The 19,084-nt window shown below is 39.1% G+C and overlaps 1 protein-coding gene across 1 annotated transcript in view; it reads right to left on the bottom strand.

Annotated features, from left to right (window-relative positions):
* Positions 1 to 18,646, bottom strand: part of LOC131242466 (uncharacterized) — a 46,644-nt gene extending 27,998 nt beyond the window's left edge. The window contains exons 1-3 of the mRNA XM_058241113.1: positions 18,489 to 18,646; positions 7,504 to 7,677; positions 5,959 to 6,140 (exon numbers count right to left, since the gene is read on the bottom strand). Of these exons, the coding sequence (XP_058097096.1) occupies positions 5,959 to 6,140; positions 7,504 to 7,677; positions 18,489 to 18,543 (411 nt within the window). The 5' untranslated portion in view covers positions 18,544 to 18,646. The remainder of the gene's footprint in view (positions 1 to 5,958; positions 6,141 to 7,503; positions 7,678 to 18,488) is intronic.
* Positions 18,647 to 19,084: the final 438 nt, after the last annotated feature.

Here is a 19,084-nt window from a genome sequence, read left to right on the forward strand (position 1 = left end):
ATAATGACATCCTGACTGTGAGGGGCTTGTGATGCTCGAGCAACCCTTTATTAACTCCCCCAACGAAGAAATTGAACCCAACTTAGTCCAAAGAAATCAAAGAAGTTGTTCCACACTTCCTTATGCCATCTTACAATGGAATATACACACACACACACACACACACACACACACATACAGAAAATAGTTTCCACTTCCTCCCAACAAAGAAAGAACATACTTTGAAGGCATGGTTCCTTTTCATAAGTTGTCCGAAGTTATGATTTTTACTAGCTGTAACCATCAAAGCAGAAACTTACACTCTTGGACACACCTTTTTGCATGGCTAACGATGTCAGGTGTCAGAAAAGAACGCCGAAATTTTATTTGATGAGTACTCGCTATGCAAAGTGCCCTGCCAAATCCTGCAGTCCTTGTTCATATTGATAGAAACCTCCTTAAGCATGCTCATAATTTCTTTGAGTCTCTTTATTTCCTCATCAGTTCAAATTCTTTTTTTTTTTAATCCATAAAATAGGACCTCGAAATATTCATTAAAAAAATCTTGATCCAGACCCCTTTTTGCATGGATATGGAGTAAAGAGATGGAACAAACTGGTTTACCTTGCCAACCCATAGATCTCCCCAGAAGTGCACTTTGTCACCCAATCCAACTGGAAGTGAATTCTCCTTCTAAGTAACTCTCAATAGCCCTTCTTTTCCCCTTTGATCCAGACCCCTTTTTGCATGGATATGGAGTAAAGAGATGGAACAAACTGGTTTACCTTGCCAACCCATAGATCTCCCCAGAAGTGCACTTTGTCACCCAATCCAACTGGAAGTGAATTCTCCTTCTAAGTAACTCACCATGTCAGAAATATCCCTACCAGTCATCTCAAGAGCTGCCTCCAATTTATTGATAGCTTTACGAAGCTACGAGCCAACCTCTACATGCTAACCTGAGGAATCATCCCCCCTTTGAAACACTGTATTTCTCCCTCCATAAGGCATTTGGCTCCTCTCTGAAGTTGCACCACCATTTGCTAAGAAGGGCCCAATTTCTTTTCACAATCTGGCCACTCTGATTCCCTCTTCTTTGGTTTTTGAACACACCCCCAGTTTATTAAACTGTGTTTGATCCCTCCGCCTAAACAATAGGAGGCTCATTTTGAGACAGACAATCTTAATAGCCACCACAATCAGCATTGTGAATAGGGAAAGAAAATAAATAAGAAGATTAGCCACAGTGGACTTATGAGGGTAATTCTACCACTAAAACAAAGGTAATTTTCTTTCAAGCTACAAGCTACTTTTCCATTCTCTCAATGGTTGGATCCCAAAAGGAGGCCTAGGATTTCCCCCAATAGAAGCCCAAGATATATGAAAGGAAGTTATGCTCACTAACAACCTATCCAACCCACCAACAAATCAATCTCGTCAGGATTTGTAGCAATCCATGTGCACTTTTATAAACATTCAACTTTAGACCCAAGACGAATTCAAAGTCATGAAGAATGCCTTTCATATTCTTCCCTTGATCGAGTGAAGCATCGTATAAAATGAGTGTCATCCACAAATTATAAATTGAAATAGTAACTTTTCCATCTTGAGCCCTTCTTTTCCCCTTTCATCATAGCTTTCTTGCGAGATGGAAGAGTCGATACTTATCTCTAGGCGGTCGTCTTTTCCATCTATAATCTTCCTATTTATTTTATGCCGCTCCTCAAATGTCCCAGCACAGTGTTGGCATCGCTCGAAAAGTGCAGACGCGACTTCTTCTGGCACGGTAATGACATCAGGAAAAAATTTTCATTTGATGAAATAGAAGGATGTGTGTAGGCGTACAGCAGATGGAGGGGCTGGATTAAGGGATCTCAAGACTATGAATCAAGCCTTGCTAGGCAAATGGATCTGGAGATTGGGGGCGGAAAATGGCAGTTTTTGGAACGATGTTATTAAGCGCAAATATGGGAAAGTGAGCGGGGGCTGGTGGACTAAAGAGTCCTCCACTTCTAGGGCGTCTGCTATCTGGAAGGATATTCTAAAAACTAAAAGGGAGGTGCTCAGCAGTATTAGTTTCAAGCTTGGAGATGGGGCGAATATTCGGTTTTGGGAAGATAACTAGGTGGAGGATAGCCTTCTTAAAGACAGATTCCCGCAGATTTTCGCCCTCGCTCCAGCCAAATCGGTTCCCGTGGCAGACTGCTATGAGATAGCTGGCAGCAACATTGTGTGGAGCATCGTTTGCAGTCGTAATTTGCAAGATTGGGAAGTCTTGGAATTCGCCGAGTTACTGGAGTGCATCTCTGTTTTCTTTCCTTCCAAATCAACCCCCGACGAAGCATTGTAAGATGGGCTGTTTCTCGGTATCCTCTTTGTACAGACTCATCTCTTCTATCAGATTTCAAAATCAACCCAGAGGGGAGGCTTCTTTTTGGGAATATGCTGCCCCTCATAGAATTGTGGCTTTTGGTTGGCTGGCGGGGAAAAGGAAGATCCTGACCATTGACAATTTGCAGAAAAAAGGGATGATCCTTCCTAACATTTGCTCGTGCTGTATGCGTCAGGAGGAATCAGTGGAGCACTTACTGGTGCATTGTTCCTTTATTTTCCACATTTGGGCCAATTTCTTACGCTGTTTCAATATCAGCTTATGTTTTCCTCAGAGGGTGGATTCTCTCCTGCAAGCGTGGCATGGTGTGCATATGGGCAAAGAGAGAACAAAGATCTGGAGGATGGCGGTGCTTGCCATCTGGTGGTTTGTTTGGGAAGAACGTAACAACAGATGCTTCAGGGATGCTGCCCATACCGCTCAGTATGTGTCCTCCAAGGCGAAGAAGGCCCTGATAGAGTGGGCCACGCAGGTTGACGCGCTGAAGAACGCTGATCTGCGGTTTTTAGGGGCATGAGCTGAGCTATTCTGATCTGCTATCTCAGCGGATCTTTCATCCTCAGTTTTTTCTATTTTTGCCTTTTCTGTTTTTTCCGTTTTCTGTTTCTTTTGTTTTTCTGTGTTCCAGTTCTTTTCGTTCAATGAAATCACCTTTCATCTTTCAAAAATAAAATAAAATGAGATCAGAGGAACTTTCCCATCTCGAGCCCTTCATAAGCTTAAGATCTGATGCATGACCTAGTAGCAATCTCAAGATTTTGGCCATGAGAAACAGAGAGGGAGATAAAGTGTCTCCTTGATGAAGACCTCTCATCATCGTCGTCGTCTAAGACTTATCCCAATTAATTGGGGTCAACTACATGAATCGTGTTCTGCCATTCCACTCTATCGAGGGCCAAACCTTCAATTGGCCCCCTTCCACTTGGTCTCCTAAATGAAAGCTATGTTAACTCCTCTACGTTTCATCATATCTACTAACTCCATCCTATGATCTATCAATGTTCCTATATTCCAAGAGGCAAGATGAATCCTATTCTTCTATATTAACTTCTTTAACTGTGCGCGTCCAATGTGGTGTGGGAACCCTTGCCTACTTCTCTCAGCAACCGGGCGTTGTTGCAGCACGCCCCTTCTGCGGATGCCCTAGCTAAGCCTTGCCCATTTCTCGCTATACTTGGGTTCCAATGCAGCGCATCACTTACAGGGAACACTCTGGCATGAGTTTGGAATGTCATATTATTTGGATTCATGATTGAAGTAATGGAATAAGTTTGACACCAGCTGCCAACTTAATGTAACCCTCCTTTATCCGGGCTTGGGATCAACAATGAGAGCACAAAACTCCACAGGCCCAATGTAATAGACTATTACATAGGTTGATTGCAGTCAAGAGCTATCTAATAGTCTCGCACATAGGTTGACTACAATCAATGAGTTTGATAAAGACCTCTCAAGCTCTTGAAATAACCAATGGGATAGACATTTATTATAGAAAAAGGTGCCTTTGGGATACATTCCTTTATTAAACCTCTCCACTCACTTCCAAAGCCCTTTCTTTCAAGGGAGCAAGAGATACAGCTCAAACCCAGATCGTAAAGAAGACAAACAAGGAGAATTGTTGTGTCAACTTGCATAAACTTCCGAGTGGTCTAAACTTTTGACCCTCATTTCTTTCTTAATATTGTGAAGGGAAGTAAAGCCCATTTTGGCTCCCTCTATTGATAAATCAGGGGCCCTCCTGCCGGCCAAAATGAAACAATCTTTCAGAAAGTAGTCCCATCGCCCTCGAGCCTGGTGCCTGACAAGAGGAGGCGGGGCTCCTGACCTTCATGCTCTTAACTTTACAATCGATGCACTTATTGACTCTATAATCAATGCATTCATTCACCACAAATAAGGATGGTGATGGGCCAGGTGAACCAGCCCTATAAGGCCAGGGCTAGGGCCTCTAAACTTGGCTCATGGTCGGGCCCAGGCTTGAAATCTAGGCCTGATGTCCAATTCAGGCTAGGCTCGAGCTAATGATGAATGAACAAGTCCAATCATCAAGTGGACCATTATTGTACAAAACACTGGACAATTTAAAGGCACTTTTGAGTGGTTCCCACTCGACATACATGTATAGTTTGAAAGTAGTATTAGATCCAAGGTCATGTTTTAATGATCGAAACCATTTAGACTATGGGACTCATACCTCTAAAACTTTTTAGATTGGACTGTTTCAAGCCTTTGATCATTTCATTCTTTTCCTTGTAGGGCCAGCTCTAGCCCAACACAAACTTGTTGTGCAAACTTGTTTGTGATATTCCAAGTTCTAAGTGTGTAGTCATGTCTCTTTCAACATATCCTAAAGTTCTATTGAAAAAACCCATCATTTTCCCAATGTTTCCCTCAAATAACAATACATGCCATTTCCCATGTGATACATTACCAATAGTTTCAATATCCCAACAGTTTGATACATGCATCGATAACGATATTTAAATCACTGCTTGGTAGTATGATAACAAATCACATTACTCCAACTTGCCCTTGCTCTTGCACTTCCAAATGAGGAAGAATATGCCTCCTCTAAACTTGACATGGTTAAATATGAGGTTCCACTTTTTCTAGATCAACTACTACACCTTCAGCAACAAGAGCCGCCACCTCCATATGTATAACAAAGGGGCTTCTCCCCAAAAGACCATTGTGACAAATATTGCAGAGATTATAAAAATACTGCAATATTTTCATAATAAATAAACTAAATGATATTGATAAATAAGAGGAAGATGATGAACAAGAACATGAGAGGAGAACATGAGAGGAGAGTTAACTTTCCCCTATCCTTAATGCTGTATTAATGGAGATGATTACAAGAGGAATAGAAGTTGAATTACAATAGAAGACTAATAGATAAAAACGTATTAGGAAAATTAATCTAAATCTTATGTAGTGTTCCACATAAGTACACAAGTCTGTGTACACCACAGGTGTATACTAAACTGTGTACACCAACAGATATTATAGTGTTAATGTCATGCTACTTTTCAAATCCTAGCAGTTTTCAATCTTCTACGATTTTATCACTAGATTTTAATGATATTAATACAAAAGTTATTTAAATTTTCACAAATTTCATTATATTCATACATATATATTTTAAAAATATATATTAATCAATAATAAATAAATTTTAAATAGTTTGTTTTCAGAGAAATTTTCCCAATAATATCCTGAGAAAACCCAGAAATTTTCCGAACTGAGAAATTACCAAGAACGAGATTTGCCACTATTCAAACAGCCCACACTTCTTGAACTGCTATTTTTTTCCACCAACATCTCTACAAATTAGCACTCACAGACCTCAATATAAATCTCTTATAAAGATCAGCCTTGGTGGAATCTCTGATTGACATCATAGTTTTTCAGTCTTTTTATTCTGCTGCCAGTGCCAAGGAAATCATTCACTGCTGCCAGTTCGGCCAGAGAAAAAAAACCAATTTGACTTGCCAGTTGGCAACTACAAGATGTATGGACATGATTTCTTGCAAATTGAATATAGTGATAATCAACTAGTAAAACCGAGTACTATAAATACTTACCGCAAGGCGAGTGCAGTCAATAACCGCAATGAGGTTCACACGAACAGCCCGTCTCCATGAACCTTCGCCATCAGTTTTGTCATTATAAAATACTACAGAGCTAGCAATACCAGCACTATTGATACAGATATCTAATCCTCCATATGTCTGAACGTGCTTCTCAAAAGCAGCAGCCACATCCCCTGCTCAATACAAGTGTGCAAAAGTACGATCAATGGCAAACATTGGAATGGCACCGAGCATGACATATTGGCATTTGTGAAAGCAGAATAAAACATCATGATAAGGGAGGGAGAAACACATAAAAGTAGCAAAGAAAATATGCCCCAATGATATTACAGTGAAATATACCAGCTGACACATGCACGTGCCCTCTTCACAAATATAGTTATTCATATGTTATGGTTTATCATTGAATGACAGCTATACCACACTAACAATGCATAGAAGAGAGGATAACAAGGATAACTTGAGACAGAACAGAACCTAGGACCCAATTTTTTTATGACATAAAATTACTATTTGTCAGTCTACTGCAAAGAAGAGACGGTATTGCAACTTAAAGGAGCACAGCAAAAACTAGGCTGAAAACTGAGAGCTGGTGATACAATTCAAGGATGAGCAGACTACAGATGTTGCTACTGTGTATCCATGTGAAAAGGGAGCAGTTCAGAGGTCAGCTCAACACATTGAGAGTGAATTCTACATCCCATTACAAGGAAGCATTTGTGAGTCAGTCACCATCTAATCTGTCTTCTCTTCATCAAAAACCATCTTGTCCCAACTTTCTTCAGAAGTTTGCAGCATAATATTAAATTCATGCCTTAACAGTGAGAGATCCCAAGCAACAGCACAAAAGAGGTCAACTTGCTTTGGTGCTCCCTGCCTGGTTGGAAATTCAGCTCTTTTCATGGCATTGAGAAAGTGCCATTTTCAGGCATACAGATGCCTATATAACTTCCTACTTTCCTATTCCTTGCCAATAAGGTGCCTATATTCCTTAGGCACCTATTTGCTTAGTTAAAGTGTATTATTGGTATCTTCCCACCATATTCTTCTGATTATCTTTTCCAAAGACGTGCTGAATTTCTGGACATTAAAATGCAATTCAGGGTACTTTTTCTATAACTAATTCAAGAAACATGTTGCTGTCCTGACCGAAACTCCCAGTGTTTTTATTACTTGCGTCCAGCATATTTTACAATAGGAAAATGTAACGCTCTCATGGACAGATCTTTGATTTCACATAAAATTTTGGTAGTGGATTTTATTTTTTTTTTCAGATTCTTCAGAACAGAACCAGGCCATTTGCATAAATAAATAGCAGCTTCTGGCATCTTTTATTTATTTTTCTTTTTTTATACACACACACCCCCTGCATCGGCACTCAAACCCATGACCTCGGTGTTGAAATGCATGCCATCTCCCACTGAGCCATGGGTTGGATCCCAGCATCTGGCATCAAGTATCCTAACAACCAATCTAATACAGAAGGCAAATACTAAGTAAATGAAGTTCTTTACATTAGAATAGAAGTGAACTTACTTGTATTAGTTACATCACATCTAATAAACAGAGCAGAGGGAAATTTTAAATCTGAATGAAACTTTGCATTTTCCTTTTCATTGAGGGAAGCAACTTCTTTCCCCCTTTCTTCAGAGAAATCAACAACAGTCACAAAAATTCCTTTCCTTGCAAGAGCCAAACTAAGAGCTCTACCTGCACATCAACAACCATAAAACATAAAACCATGAACTTCCAATTCCATCAAAATCTTAGGGAGACTTCAAAACTATGGCCCAAGAAATGACAACTAATCAACGTTAATTAGACTGTTTAGTTATCTGTTATGGAAACAAGCTCGGTGATAACATAACAAATTGCTTTTTGCAACAGCAGTAACTAATTCAATATGCACTGACTGCAGAACTATAAACCTGACCATGCTACAACATCTAAAGAACCTTAGTGTAAAAATTCTCAAAAGTGTGGTGTAGCTTACAGCCCATTTCAATGTAACTCACGAGTAAAATGGAATTTATTCTTTTACATGTTTGGAGAAGTGCACAAAAATGTAAACCAAAGTGGGTCGGCTTCTATTTGTCTGCCTTTTCACCACCCCCCCCCCCCCCCCAATCACAACAGAAAAGGTTCCTGCCCTGCCACCCACAATTCCCAAGACAAGAACTAATCACCTACAGGCAATGGTACCAACACTTGTGGCACATAAAATCTTTCCCACCAACTGCAACTTGTGTATGACATCAGTAACACAACGATGATAAGCCCCACCATGAAAATCGTTAATCCACTCACTAAGTGTACCACACTAGTAGGTTGAATCAGACCATGGGTTGTCCATTGATTCCAAACACTTGGCTCATATAATGTGGTGGGCCTACCAATTTCATGGTATGGATGTCCAACAAAAGTTGCATGTTGGTGGTCAAGATGGTATCACACAACCAGTAGGTGATCATCTCTCTCTCTCTCATGTAAGTGACCAGTTCTCTTCCAAGAAGCTAATATACCCCTACATATCCGTTAAAACAAGGTATTGTGAAAACTTATAAGTTGGTTGTATTCAGTGATCAAATCATTCAAGAACCACACCCTCTACCTAGCTTATGCTGTTTGGATTTAGTTCTTGCATAGCGGGTGATTGGACACAAGGGGGAGATAGAGATCATCGTCTTCTTCCTCTATGATAAACCTCAAATCCACAAGGAACCTTGAATCTACAAGGTTGAAAAATCTCTAAAAGAGAATATTGTTGAGAAATATGAATAAAGTCTATTTAAAATACTCATAACATGACTTGTATAAACCCTAGGTTTGTAAATTTCCCAAAATAGTAAACTTCTCAAAAATAATAAACTTACTAAAATAGTAAAGGCATCTAATCTTACGCAAAGTCTCCTAGAAGAATAAAAAGCAAAGATGTCAATGCTTTCTGTTGAAAAGTGTTGAACAATTTATGTCTTTATTTTATTTTATTTTTTGGATGTATTTGGACTTTGGCCCACTTGGGCCCTTCTCTATGTAATGGGCCTTGGGCCCTCTTGTTTAACAAAAGCATGCTGAACGTCTACGATTTCCATAAAAAAATCCTGCTGTCTCTCTTTCAGCATGTTGGACTTTGGTCGCTGATCCAAGGTCCTGTGGTTGATGATCGTGCTTCTCCATGGTGTAGACGCATGATGTAGACATTTCACATGGTATCTGAGAAATGATTCAATCCAAGATAGCTGCTTCATCAGATCTGCTGGACAGTGAAAGTGCTGGATTTTCTCCTCTTCATATGGTTTTATTTGGTAAGGAAATTCCCTTTATCCCTTCGTTCCTTTGCCATTAGAACTAGTTGGGTTCTACCGTAGTCTTGTTGATGTTGTGATCAGCGTGCCATTTCTTTCTTTTCTCATTAGATCAGTTGGATCCGCTGGCCACTTGGGCCATTATCATGAGATGATAATATACGTTAACGATGGCATGTTATCATTTTAAAACCTACTGCTGCTCCACTTCTGTTTGATCAGACATTGACAACTATTTATGATCAGCATGGATTGATCAGTGTTGGACCAGTTCTTTCATTTGAATCTGCAAGATCTGCTGGATGTTGGGCACTTTGAAATGTTTGTGAATTTCCATTCGCTTTCTTTGCTGGAACTTGCCTTCAGGTGTGCTAAGATCAGCAAGTGCTTTGAACAATCCATCTTTGATCAGCATGTTGAAGAGTGTTTAGCTGTGTGAAATCCCGGTTGTTTTGTGTTGTTGTCCTATATTGCTGGCGTTTTTCTCTTCTTTGGGGGGGGGGGGGGAGAGATTGAATTACATAGACTCCAAATCTGATAGTAGGGCAGACAAACAACAAATTGCCTCAATTAAAACCTGAAGGCGTTAATAACTATTTGCCATGGGCCTGTTCAATGCACATAGTTCTCAATTCTAAGAGAAAGTTGAAATACCTTACAGATGTTGGACCCTCAAAGGAGACTAACACCAACTTCTAATGGAAAGAAGACTGCCAGGTCATGAGTTGGCTCTTCCATACTATGGAAGAAAATGTTTATCACAATGTGATGTATGGTGAGACTTCTAAGGAGGTTTCAGATGCCCTGCAACAACTCTACTCCAATAAGAAAAATATTCAACGGCTGTATGAAATTTTCAAAGATTTCCAAACTATGAGGCAAGGAGACAACCTTCATGATCACTGCACAGTCTGCACTACCTTTCAAGGATTATTTGATGTGTAGAAACTACATCATCCATTCACAACTGATATTGCCCAGCGACAATGTCAGTGTGAAGAAATTGGAGTCACCCTTTTCCTCGCCGTAGTTACCCATATCTGGACCCTATCAAAGTTCAGCTTCTTGGGAGCGAACATGTACCTGCACTTTCTGATGTCTTTGCCTGTGTGTTGAGGGTGTCACCTCCCTCCTCATCCATGTTGTCCCCATTCAATGAGAACACCACCTTGAATTCTCATGGTGGGAGCAGCAATGCTCGTGGTGGCCATACTAGAGGTCATGGGGGCTGTACTGGAGAACATGGACATGGCAACACTAGTGGACAGTAGCACTTTTGTGTCTACTGCAAGAAAACAAATCATACGATGGACAAATGTTGGGACCTTCTAAGGAAGACCGGTGCACACTCATCTCTGCATGCCAGTCAAACTCCTAATTCAAGTAACTTTGTGATGATCTCTCACATCGATCTCTACTACTTTGTATCTCATATCTTATATCCCTTATTCAAACCTAATCCTTATCCCGTATCTTATATTTATCCCTAATCTTTCTCCCTTTTATATCTCTAACTCTCCCCGTATCTCCCAACCTCTCAAATGAGTCTTTCCTTTTGTGAAAGGTATTGCAAGAGGAGTTCTACTCCAACTCGGATATTAACAAAAAGGCACCCTACGTACAACTGAGAGGGGGGGAGGGGGGGGATTTTGGAGAGTTTAGATTCAGTAAGTTTATTGTCCTTCTTTCATTTTTATTTTTATTTTTATTTTTTGTGCATTTAGTATAATTTGACTTAATCTATGCAATGAACGGTGTAGATCAGTCACACGTTCATTACATTAATCTGTGGGTAGATATGATGTAAAGACAATGGAAAGCCAAGATTCCATGTCACAGAGATCGACTTGTGTGCATCTGTTCGAATCAAATTAGATATGTACGGATCATACGATCCCTAAAGTCAAAATATACAAAGGCCCCAACTTCCAGATCGATCTAACCATCGGATAGGCCACACTGGTCAGATCTGGAAGTGTTTAATAAGGAAAAGTCATATTTCTGCGCAAGTGTTTGTATCACTTGGCATCGAAGGTCGAGATGTGTCATCGGTATATTTATGGTTAGATCCACGCCATTCATCCAATATGTAGAGGCAAAATATGTCAAGACCTCAAGAATTTGGATAATCCAATCATCGGTGAGCCACCCCGATCAATCATTTGCCATTCAATTTCAGAATCTTTAAATTAAAAAAATAATATATATATATATATATTCTAAATTTTGATAATTGAATTTAATGAACATATTATAAATGAAAATTTCAATTATTTGGTAATTTAGGGTTTGGCTACCTAGGATGTTAATCAAAGGTGGATATAATTGATAGGATTTCTGAATTCAAACCAACCTGATTACCTTGTGAATTCTACACTACAAGAATCATGTGAGTAACCCAACGTGTCTCATGTTTATAGGAATTAAAATGGGATTGCTTGATGTGTTGATTTACTTATATGTGTGGTTTGACTAATGATGATATGTATGAAACTCTATCACATGTTAATTTATATTCTTATATTTAAATTCTAAAAATATGATTTGAAATCACATATTTACATTTTGATTTAAACAAGTGTATATGAACATTTATGAAAATGATAAATTTATATATTATTCACTGCAATTACATAATACATGGTCAATCCTAGGGGCCCTCCCTAGAAGAAATGTCGAGCTTAGTAGATGCGGACCATGCCCATATCTACCGAAAGGTGGAAGCCTACCCAACGGGTGGATGCGAGTTGACGATCTCCAACCTAAGCAGATAGATGATTCCCCTCATCTGGCGCATTCATACATCATGTGTATACATTTTTACATTCAATGCTTTATACTATTTTAATTGTTATGATTATGAATCATGCCAGGTTATTTCACTAAGCATGTCCAACTTATCTTTTTATTGGTAGAAAAATCATATAGATGAGCCGTTAGCAAATGATGTGGCGCGGGAACCGCAAGGAGCCACTGCACTTGAACACGACCCACGTGAAATGTAGCCATACTTGTCTGAAGATGAATTGGCAGCATTAGACCATTCTTGAATATTTGATTTATTTGGTAGGATAGTTTGATTGGTGCACAATGCATATTGGCATCGATTGTGGGGTTTTAAGAAATTGTTTAGATTTATTTGATTGAGACATTGTGAGTCTGGAATAAATATATTTATATTAAAATAATATAACAAATGAATGATGGTTGAGATTTATATATATATAAATATATTTATATTAAAATAATATAACAAATGAATGATGGTTGAGATTTATGTTATTTGAATGATCGTGAAGATTTATATATGCCTAGTTTATTGGTGCTAAGTGTTATATATGCATGATTGGAATTTGATGAAATTGGGTGGAACTTAGAATGAATGTAATTCTCCCCTCTGATTAAACTAATCAACAGATAAAGTTAGTACACTTTGTGTACGAGTTACAAACCGGAAACTCAGGTCTGAGGGTGCACACTCTGTACCCGAATTTTGGCGCATGATAAAAATAGCAGCACTCAATGTTCGTGAACGTGAGAGTATCCCTCTGTTGCGTTGGCATGCACAGTTTGGACACCCGTTTCTAGACTCCCCCAAGAAACTTATTCCTTTCCTATCCAATGTGGACTCAATAAATGGTGAGGCTTGTCAGTTAGCAAAGCACAATAGATTTACTTGTCTAGACCAATTAATCATAGTCATGCCCCTATTTCATTGGTACATTCTAATGCCTGGGGACCCATCCGGGTGTCAATTTTAAATAAATTCCAGTACTTCGTTATGTTTATTGATGATTTCTCACACATGACTTGGGTATTTATTATGCATGATAGGTATGAAGTGTTTGCTATCTTTAGATCTTTTCACGATGAGGTTAAAACACAATTCAAAACTAAAATTCAATGTTTTCAATCGAATAATGCTTTAGAGTATTTGTCAAACACCTTTGCGAGTATTTTACATCGCCAAGTATTACACATCAAACGTCATGTGCCTACACACCCCAATAAAATGAGGTTGCTAAAAGGAATAATCATCACTTCCTCGAGGTGGCGAGGTCTCTGTTGACTCACATGAACATTCCAAAACGTTTTTGAAGCCGTGTTGTCCTTACCACATGTCATCTCATTAACCAGCAGCCGTCTACCATTCTTCATAGCAAAACCCATTTTTCTGTGTTATTTCCAAATGAGTCACCATTTCCTTTACAGGGTCGAGTATTTGGTTACATTGCCTTTGTCCATAAACATGGTCCCTCGTCAAATAAGCTAGATACTCATGCAACCAAGTGTGTTTTTCTAGCTATTCTAGAACAAAGAAAGGTTACAAGTGCTTCAATCCTGTAACAAACAGCTTACACACTAGTGTTGATGTAACCTTTTTCAAATAAACTCTATACTTTCCTATGTCTCGTGAGGGGGAGTGGTTGTTTACTCCCTCTAGTACAAGACCTCGTCCATTGGATTCTATCATCTATGTGCCTTGTACTACTGACACTACTCCAACGGTCCAAGGTGATGGTCCAAGACTGTCAGATTCACATTCTCCACCCCCGCCTTCAAATGAGGTCTTTGCCTCAAGACATTGATCATCTTATCACTCTTCGTAAAGGTACCCACTCTTGCACTCTACATCCTATATCTAACTTCATATTCGACCGTTGTCTCAGCCGTATGTGATATGCCCATGCCTTAGCTCTGTCTCAAGAGGTGGTCCCTACTTTGCACCATGATGCACTAGCTCATCCTGGGTGGCGGAGAGCCATGGAAGAGGAAATTGAGGTTATGCACCGCACAGGCACATGGACCCTTGTCTCTCTGCCCCCTAGAAAGCAAACAATTGGTTGTTCGTGGGTTTACACTATTAAATATCAACCAAATGGCTCAATTAAACGTTTGAGTACGACATCTTAGAGTAGCTTAGTAAGATTCCGGCATAGATTTCCATCTGCGAATTACTCAAGACTAAGGCTACACACAAACTGCTTGATTGGATTATGAAGAAACATTTTCTCCAATCACCAAACTAAATTTGATGCAAGTTTTGATTTCTATGACAACTAATAGGACATGGCCCCTGTACTAGCTAGACGTCAAGAATGCCTTGCTCAATAGCGACTTGATAGAAGAAGTATACATAGAGCAACCTCCTGGGTTTGTTGCTCAAGGGAGGAATGGTAAAGTGTGCAAGCTTCGAAAAGCTATTTATAGACTATAGTAATTTCCTAGAGCACGGTTTGAAAAGTTCAGTCAAGTGTTGATAGATTTTGGATTCCATCGGTACCACATGGACCACTCGATGTTTGTGAAGTAGAGCTCCAAGTGAGTTGTGGTATATCTTCCATGTAAACAATATAATTATTATTGGAAATGATGAGGCAGGTGTTTTGAAAGCCAAGAATCACATCGGGTCATTTTCAGACCAAGGACCTTGGCCCTCTTAAGGTATTTCCCAGGAATTGAAGTTGTCAATCCTTTGTTAGGATCAACTTAAAGGAAATAAACCCTAGAGATGTTGGTAGAAATTGGATTAACGAGGTGCAAACCATGTGACACCCCAATGGATCTAAAAAGAAAACTGTCAAAAGATATAGGTGATTTGCTCGACAATCCAGGAAAGTACAGGAGGCTCGTTGGTAAGCTCATTTACCTAACAGTTACTCGACCCGATATTTCGCTTGCAGTTGGTGTTTTGAGCAGATTTATACATTAGTCAAGGTTCCAATACCAAGACGTTATCTTGCGAATTCTTTGGTATATAAAAAACACCACAGATTAGGGACTCATTTATAGGTCTAATCATTGTTGTGAAATCGTATATGCGATCATGTGCGATCGCATTATTTTAATTTTTTTATTTTTTGAAAAATTTATGTGTGTGTGTGTGGGGGGGGGATTTTCAAAAAATTGTAAAAGAATATAAGAAACTGAGGAGAACTTTTCTAAGTTAATAGATAACTAATTTTACATATTTAAAATATATTTGAGAGAGATAAAATCAATTAAACAGTGAATTAAACATCAAGTCATCCACATTTAACAATATAGTTAACAAGAAGTAACAACAAAATCAACAAGCTATTTATTTATTTTGGTAGAAAATCAACAAGCTATCTTCCTTGAAACTTAAAAGTGCTTGAATCTTGATCTTCCAACTTCCAAGAGAGAGGGAATGTGAGAGAGAGAGAGAGAGAGAGAGAGAGAGAGAGATTAAGATCGCTTGGAAGAAAGAAATACAAGAGAGGGAGATTAAGACCACTTGTAATTAAGAAATGTAAGAAAAAAATAGAGTAAGAGAGTTTTGGAGTGAGAATATTACAAATGGAGGAGATTTGGAAACCTTTTTATAGACAAAATGTTTTTTTTTTTTGCAAAAAAAATAAAAATTCAATGTGTCATGGCCAATATGTGATCGCATATGCTGTATGTGATCGCATATTTTCGCATATGCAACATATGTGATCGCAAATGCGATCTGCATATGGATATGCGCATATGCGATCGCAAATGACAACAATGGGTCTAATGGACATCTCACAATTAAATCCTACGCCAATGCAAATTGGGTCGGTTCGGTGACAGACAGAAAGTCCACATCTAGTTACTGCACTTTCATTGATGAACTTGGTACATGGAAGAGTAAGAAACAGGCAGTGGTTGCCAAATCTAGTGTAGAGTCTAAATACAGGGTTGTGGGCCACACCATCTGTGAACTAATTTGGGTTTGGTCTCTTCTCCAAGAACTTCAGCTCTTCTATGATGGTCTAATGACTTTTTACTATGATAATCAAGCAGCGACTCACATAGTAAGGAATCCGATTTTCAACTAACGGACAAAACTCATAAAGGTGGACTGTCATTTTATTAGAGAGGATCGTTTCCAACGAGATCATCACAAAACATGTTTATTCTAAACCTACTTAGCAGACATCTTCACCAAGCCCTTATCTCATCCACAAATTGTATACAGTAGTGCCAAGTTGGGCTTGATTGATATATACACTCCAGCTTGAGGGGGAGTATTGAAAAGTCCTGAACAATTTATGTATTTATTTAAATTTATTTTTCGGATGTATTTGGACTTTGGCCTACTTGGTCCTTCCTTTATGTAATGGGCCCTGGGCCCTCTTGCATTCTCAATAAAAGCATGCAGGAGGTCTAGGGTTTCCCCTGAGACGTGTAGAAAAGAGTGGACAGAGTGTGTTGTCCACTTATGCCCACAACGTGTTGGACGCTCGCCGCTGATCCAAGGGCCGTGGGTGCTAATCATGACGCCTTCTCCATGGTGTAGGCGTTTCAGATTTTCGAGACACTAAACCCTAAAACAACTAAAAATAGCAAAAACTGTGACTTACTTGAGATAATAAATTTTGACTTAGATTTTACTCCTAAAATGACCTACTTTGGCATAAATGTTTGGCCATGACTAGAGCTTGTCTATAGCTGTCCAAAGACATTACATGCACAAAAGGATAACCAGTTGCAAAGTTATGGCAGTTGGAAGCTTGCATGCTAGACCCTGTATCAAACTTCCTTGCCCAATTTCCTTCGATATTGACCATCCATGAGATAGTCATTGACTTTGTCCTTCATCGGTTCTCATCAAAACAAGAGCTCACAACCTCTCCATGTTTAAATCTTTCAAGTCTAAAGCCTCAAAATAAACATAAATGGATTTAAGGGCCTGTTTGGTACACAGGATTAAATGGTATGGAATTGCATTAGGTGAAATTAACACAATTGTTGCACTATTGCACAATGATTGCATGTCTGGAAATACCATGGTATTTTGACCGTCCAATCCCCCGTTTTTCTTCATTTGGAAAAAACAGATATTAAGTGAAACATGCGTTTGGCAGACCATAGAATTGCAATCAATGGACCAGATTTCACAACTGAAGTTAATCACATGTACGCGTATGCAACTCGAATGTCACATGTAAAGGGCGCATATAGAGGGACGGCATGGATAAAACGCATGCATCAAAGTGGGGCCCACAGATGTAATGGATTTCGAAATCCACTAGAAATCCCGCAGCAGTAACTACTATTGGGACTGGATGATATGATCCCTAGATTAATCCAATCATTCCCGTTGTTTCCAAACACCGAATGGGATTTGCATGGGACCAAATGCAATTCCATCTCACCTAATCCCATGTTCCAAAGAGGTTCTCGCCTTTTAATGGTTTCGGTTTGCCATCAGTTTGTTCAATTAAAGGCATAGATTCAAAAGTTCAGAAACTCGATACAAAGCTTTTGAATCCAATCCATCTTTGTTTGCCGAACTGCACATAAAACATGTGTTCTTTACAATTCTTTTCGTGCCCAGACTTCTGATCCGTTTCTTGAACTCAAGTCATGTGAGATCTAAACTAAGCAAATTTCAGTGAATTTCATGACTCCCATAGCAGTCGACAACAACTGAATTTCATGACTCCCACTTTTATGGCCCACCTGATAATTAGTTTGGCCTAAAAATTAGCTTAAATATTCATCTTGATGGTCTTAATAAAATTACATATTTGATCCCATGCATTTTTATATGATCATAACATTTTGAAACAATTCCCTAATCCAAGTTCTGCTCGATGTGAATATGCAATTTTTTACCTGTAAGTAACTTACAAGATACCCAAACAGAAAAACTAACTTACCTGTAAGTGACTTACAGCTTACATCCAAACAGGTTACCCGTTAGTAACTTTCACCTGTAAGTGACTTACGGGTAAGTCACTTACAGCTTAAAAGAACTTACAGGCATCCAAACAAGCCCTTAGTGAATCCAACCGTTTCAAATTCATAAATACGGTATACCCCAATCCGACCAAAACACAAACAAATGCTAGATGAGAAGCGAATCGATCCAAACCACCCAGTTCAGAGAAAAACTCCACAATAACCGACCAAAATTGCATTCGACTGACGCAATTACACGTGTGTGGCCTAATTATGCCAACCAATGGGACCCACGTAAACTGATAGTCCAGCGGACTACTGTCCTTTTCCCCTTTCCATCATTACTATCACAAATCGCATAACATAGCTTCTTCAAGCTCTCCCGCGGATTTCCACGCAAAGTAAAGAACCATATGGATTGCGAACAATATAAATAATGAAATCCAACATTCCGAACAATCGGATCCTTGAAAAATCAGACACATGAAGAAACGTGAATCTATTGCAAGTGATACAGATCAAATGCTGTGGATTTACCGATTCCAGAGGCTCCGCCTGTGATCAGAGCTGATAGTCCAGGTCTGAGCTCCATCTCTCTCTCTCTCTCTGGGGTTTCAAGCGTCCTGCAAAATGAAGAAGAAAAGATAATTCCATATACTTCAAAATGGTAGTATATTCGTCATTTGCTTTGCACTGTCCGTCATTTCAATCAGGAAACGACGCCGATTGCATACGTACTTGAGTAAATCCTATTGGTCCCACCGTGACATGTCTTTTATTTATCCATGCTGTCCATACGTTTTCCAGCTCATTTAGAGCATAAAACCCACAATTGAAGCATATCCAGAGCTAAGTGGGCCACACCACATAAAACAATATGAATTGAATGCCTTCTGTTTGAAAACTCTCACAGGGTGAAAGAAGTTTTGGGTCAGTTGATATTTGTGTTTTCCATGTCTATGTAACCTCATGAATGGATTGAATGACAATTAAACATCTTTGTAACCTTATACACAGGTGGTGACAACTAAGCATCACTGAAAACTATGGGAAGGTCTCAAAAATGGATTTCATTATTCCTACTAATTCCAGTAGTGTGGTCCACTTAAGTTTTTTATATGCTTCAATATTGG

This window comes from Magnolia sinica, chromosome 4 (genome assembly GCF_029962835.1).
Source record: "Magnolia sinica isolate HGM2019 chromosome 4, MsV1, whole genome shotgun sequence".
NCBI lineage: Eukaryota > Viridiplantae > Streptophyta > Magnoliopsida > Magnoliales > Magnoliaceae > Magnolia > Magnolia sinica.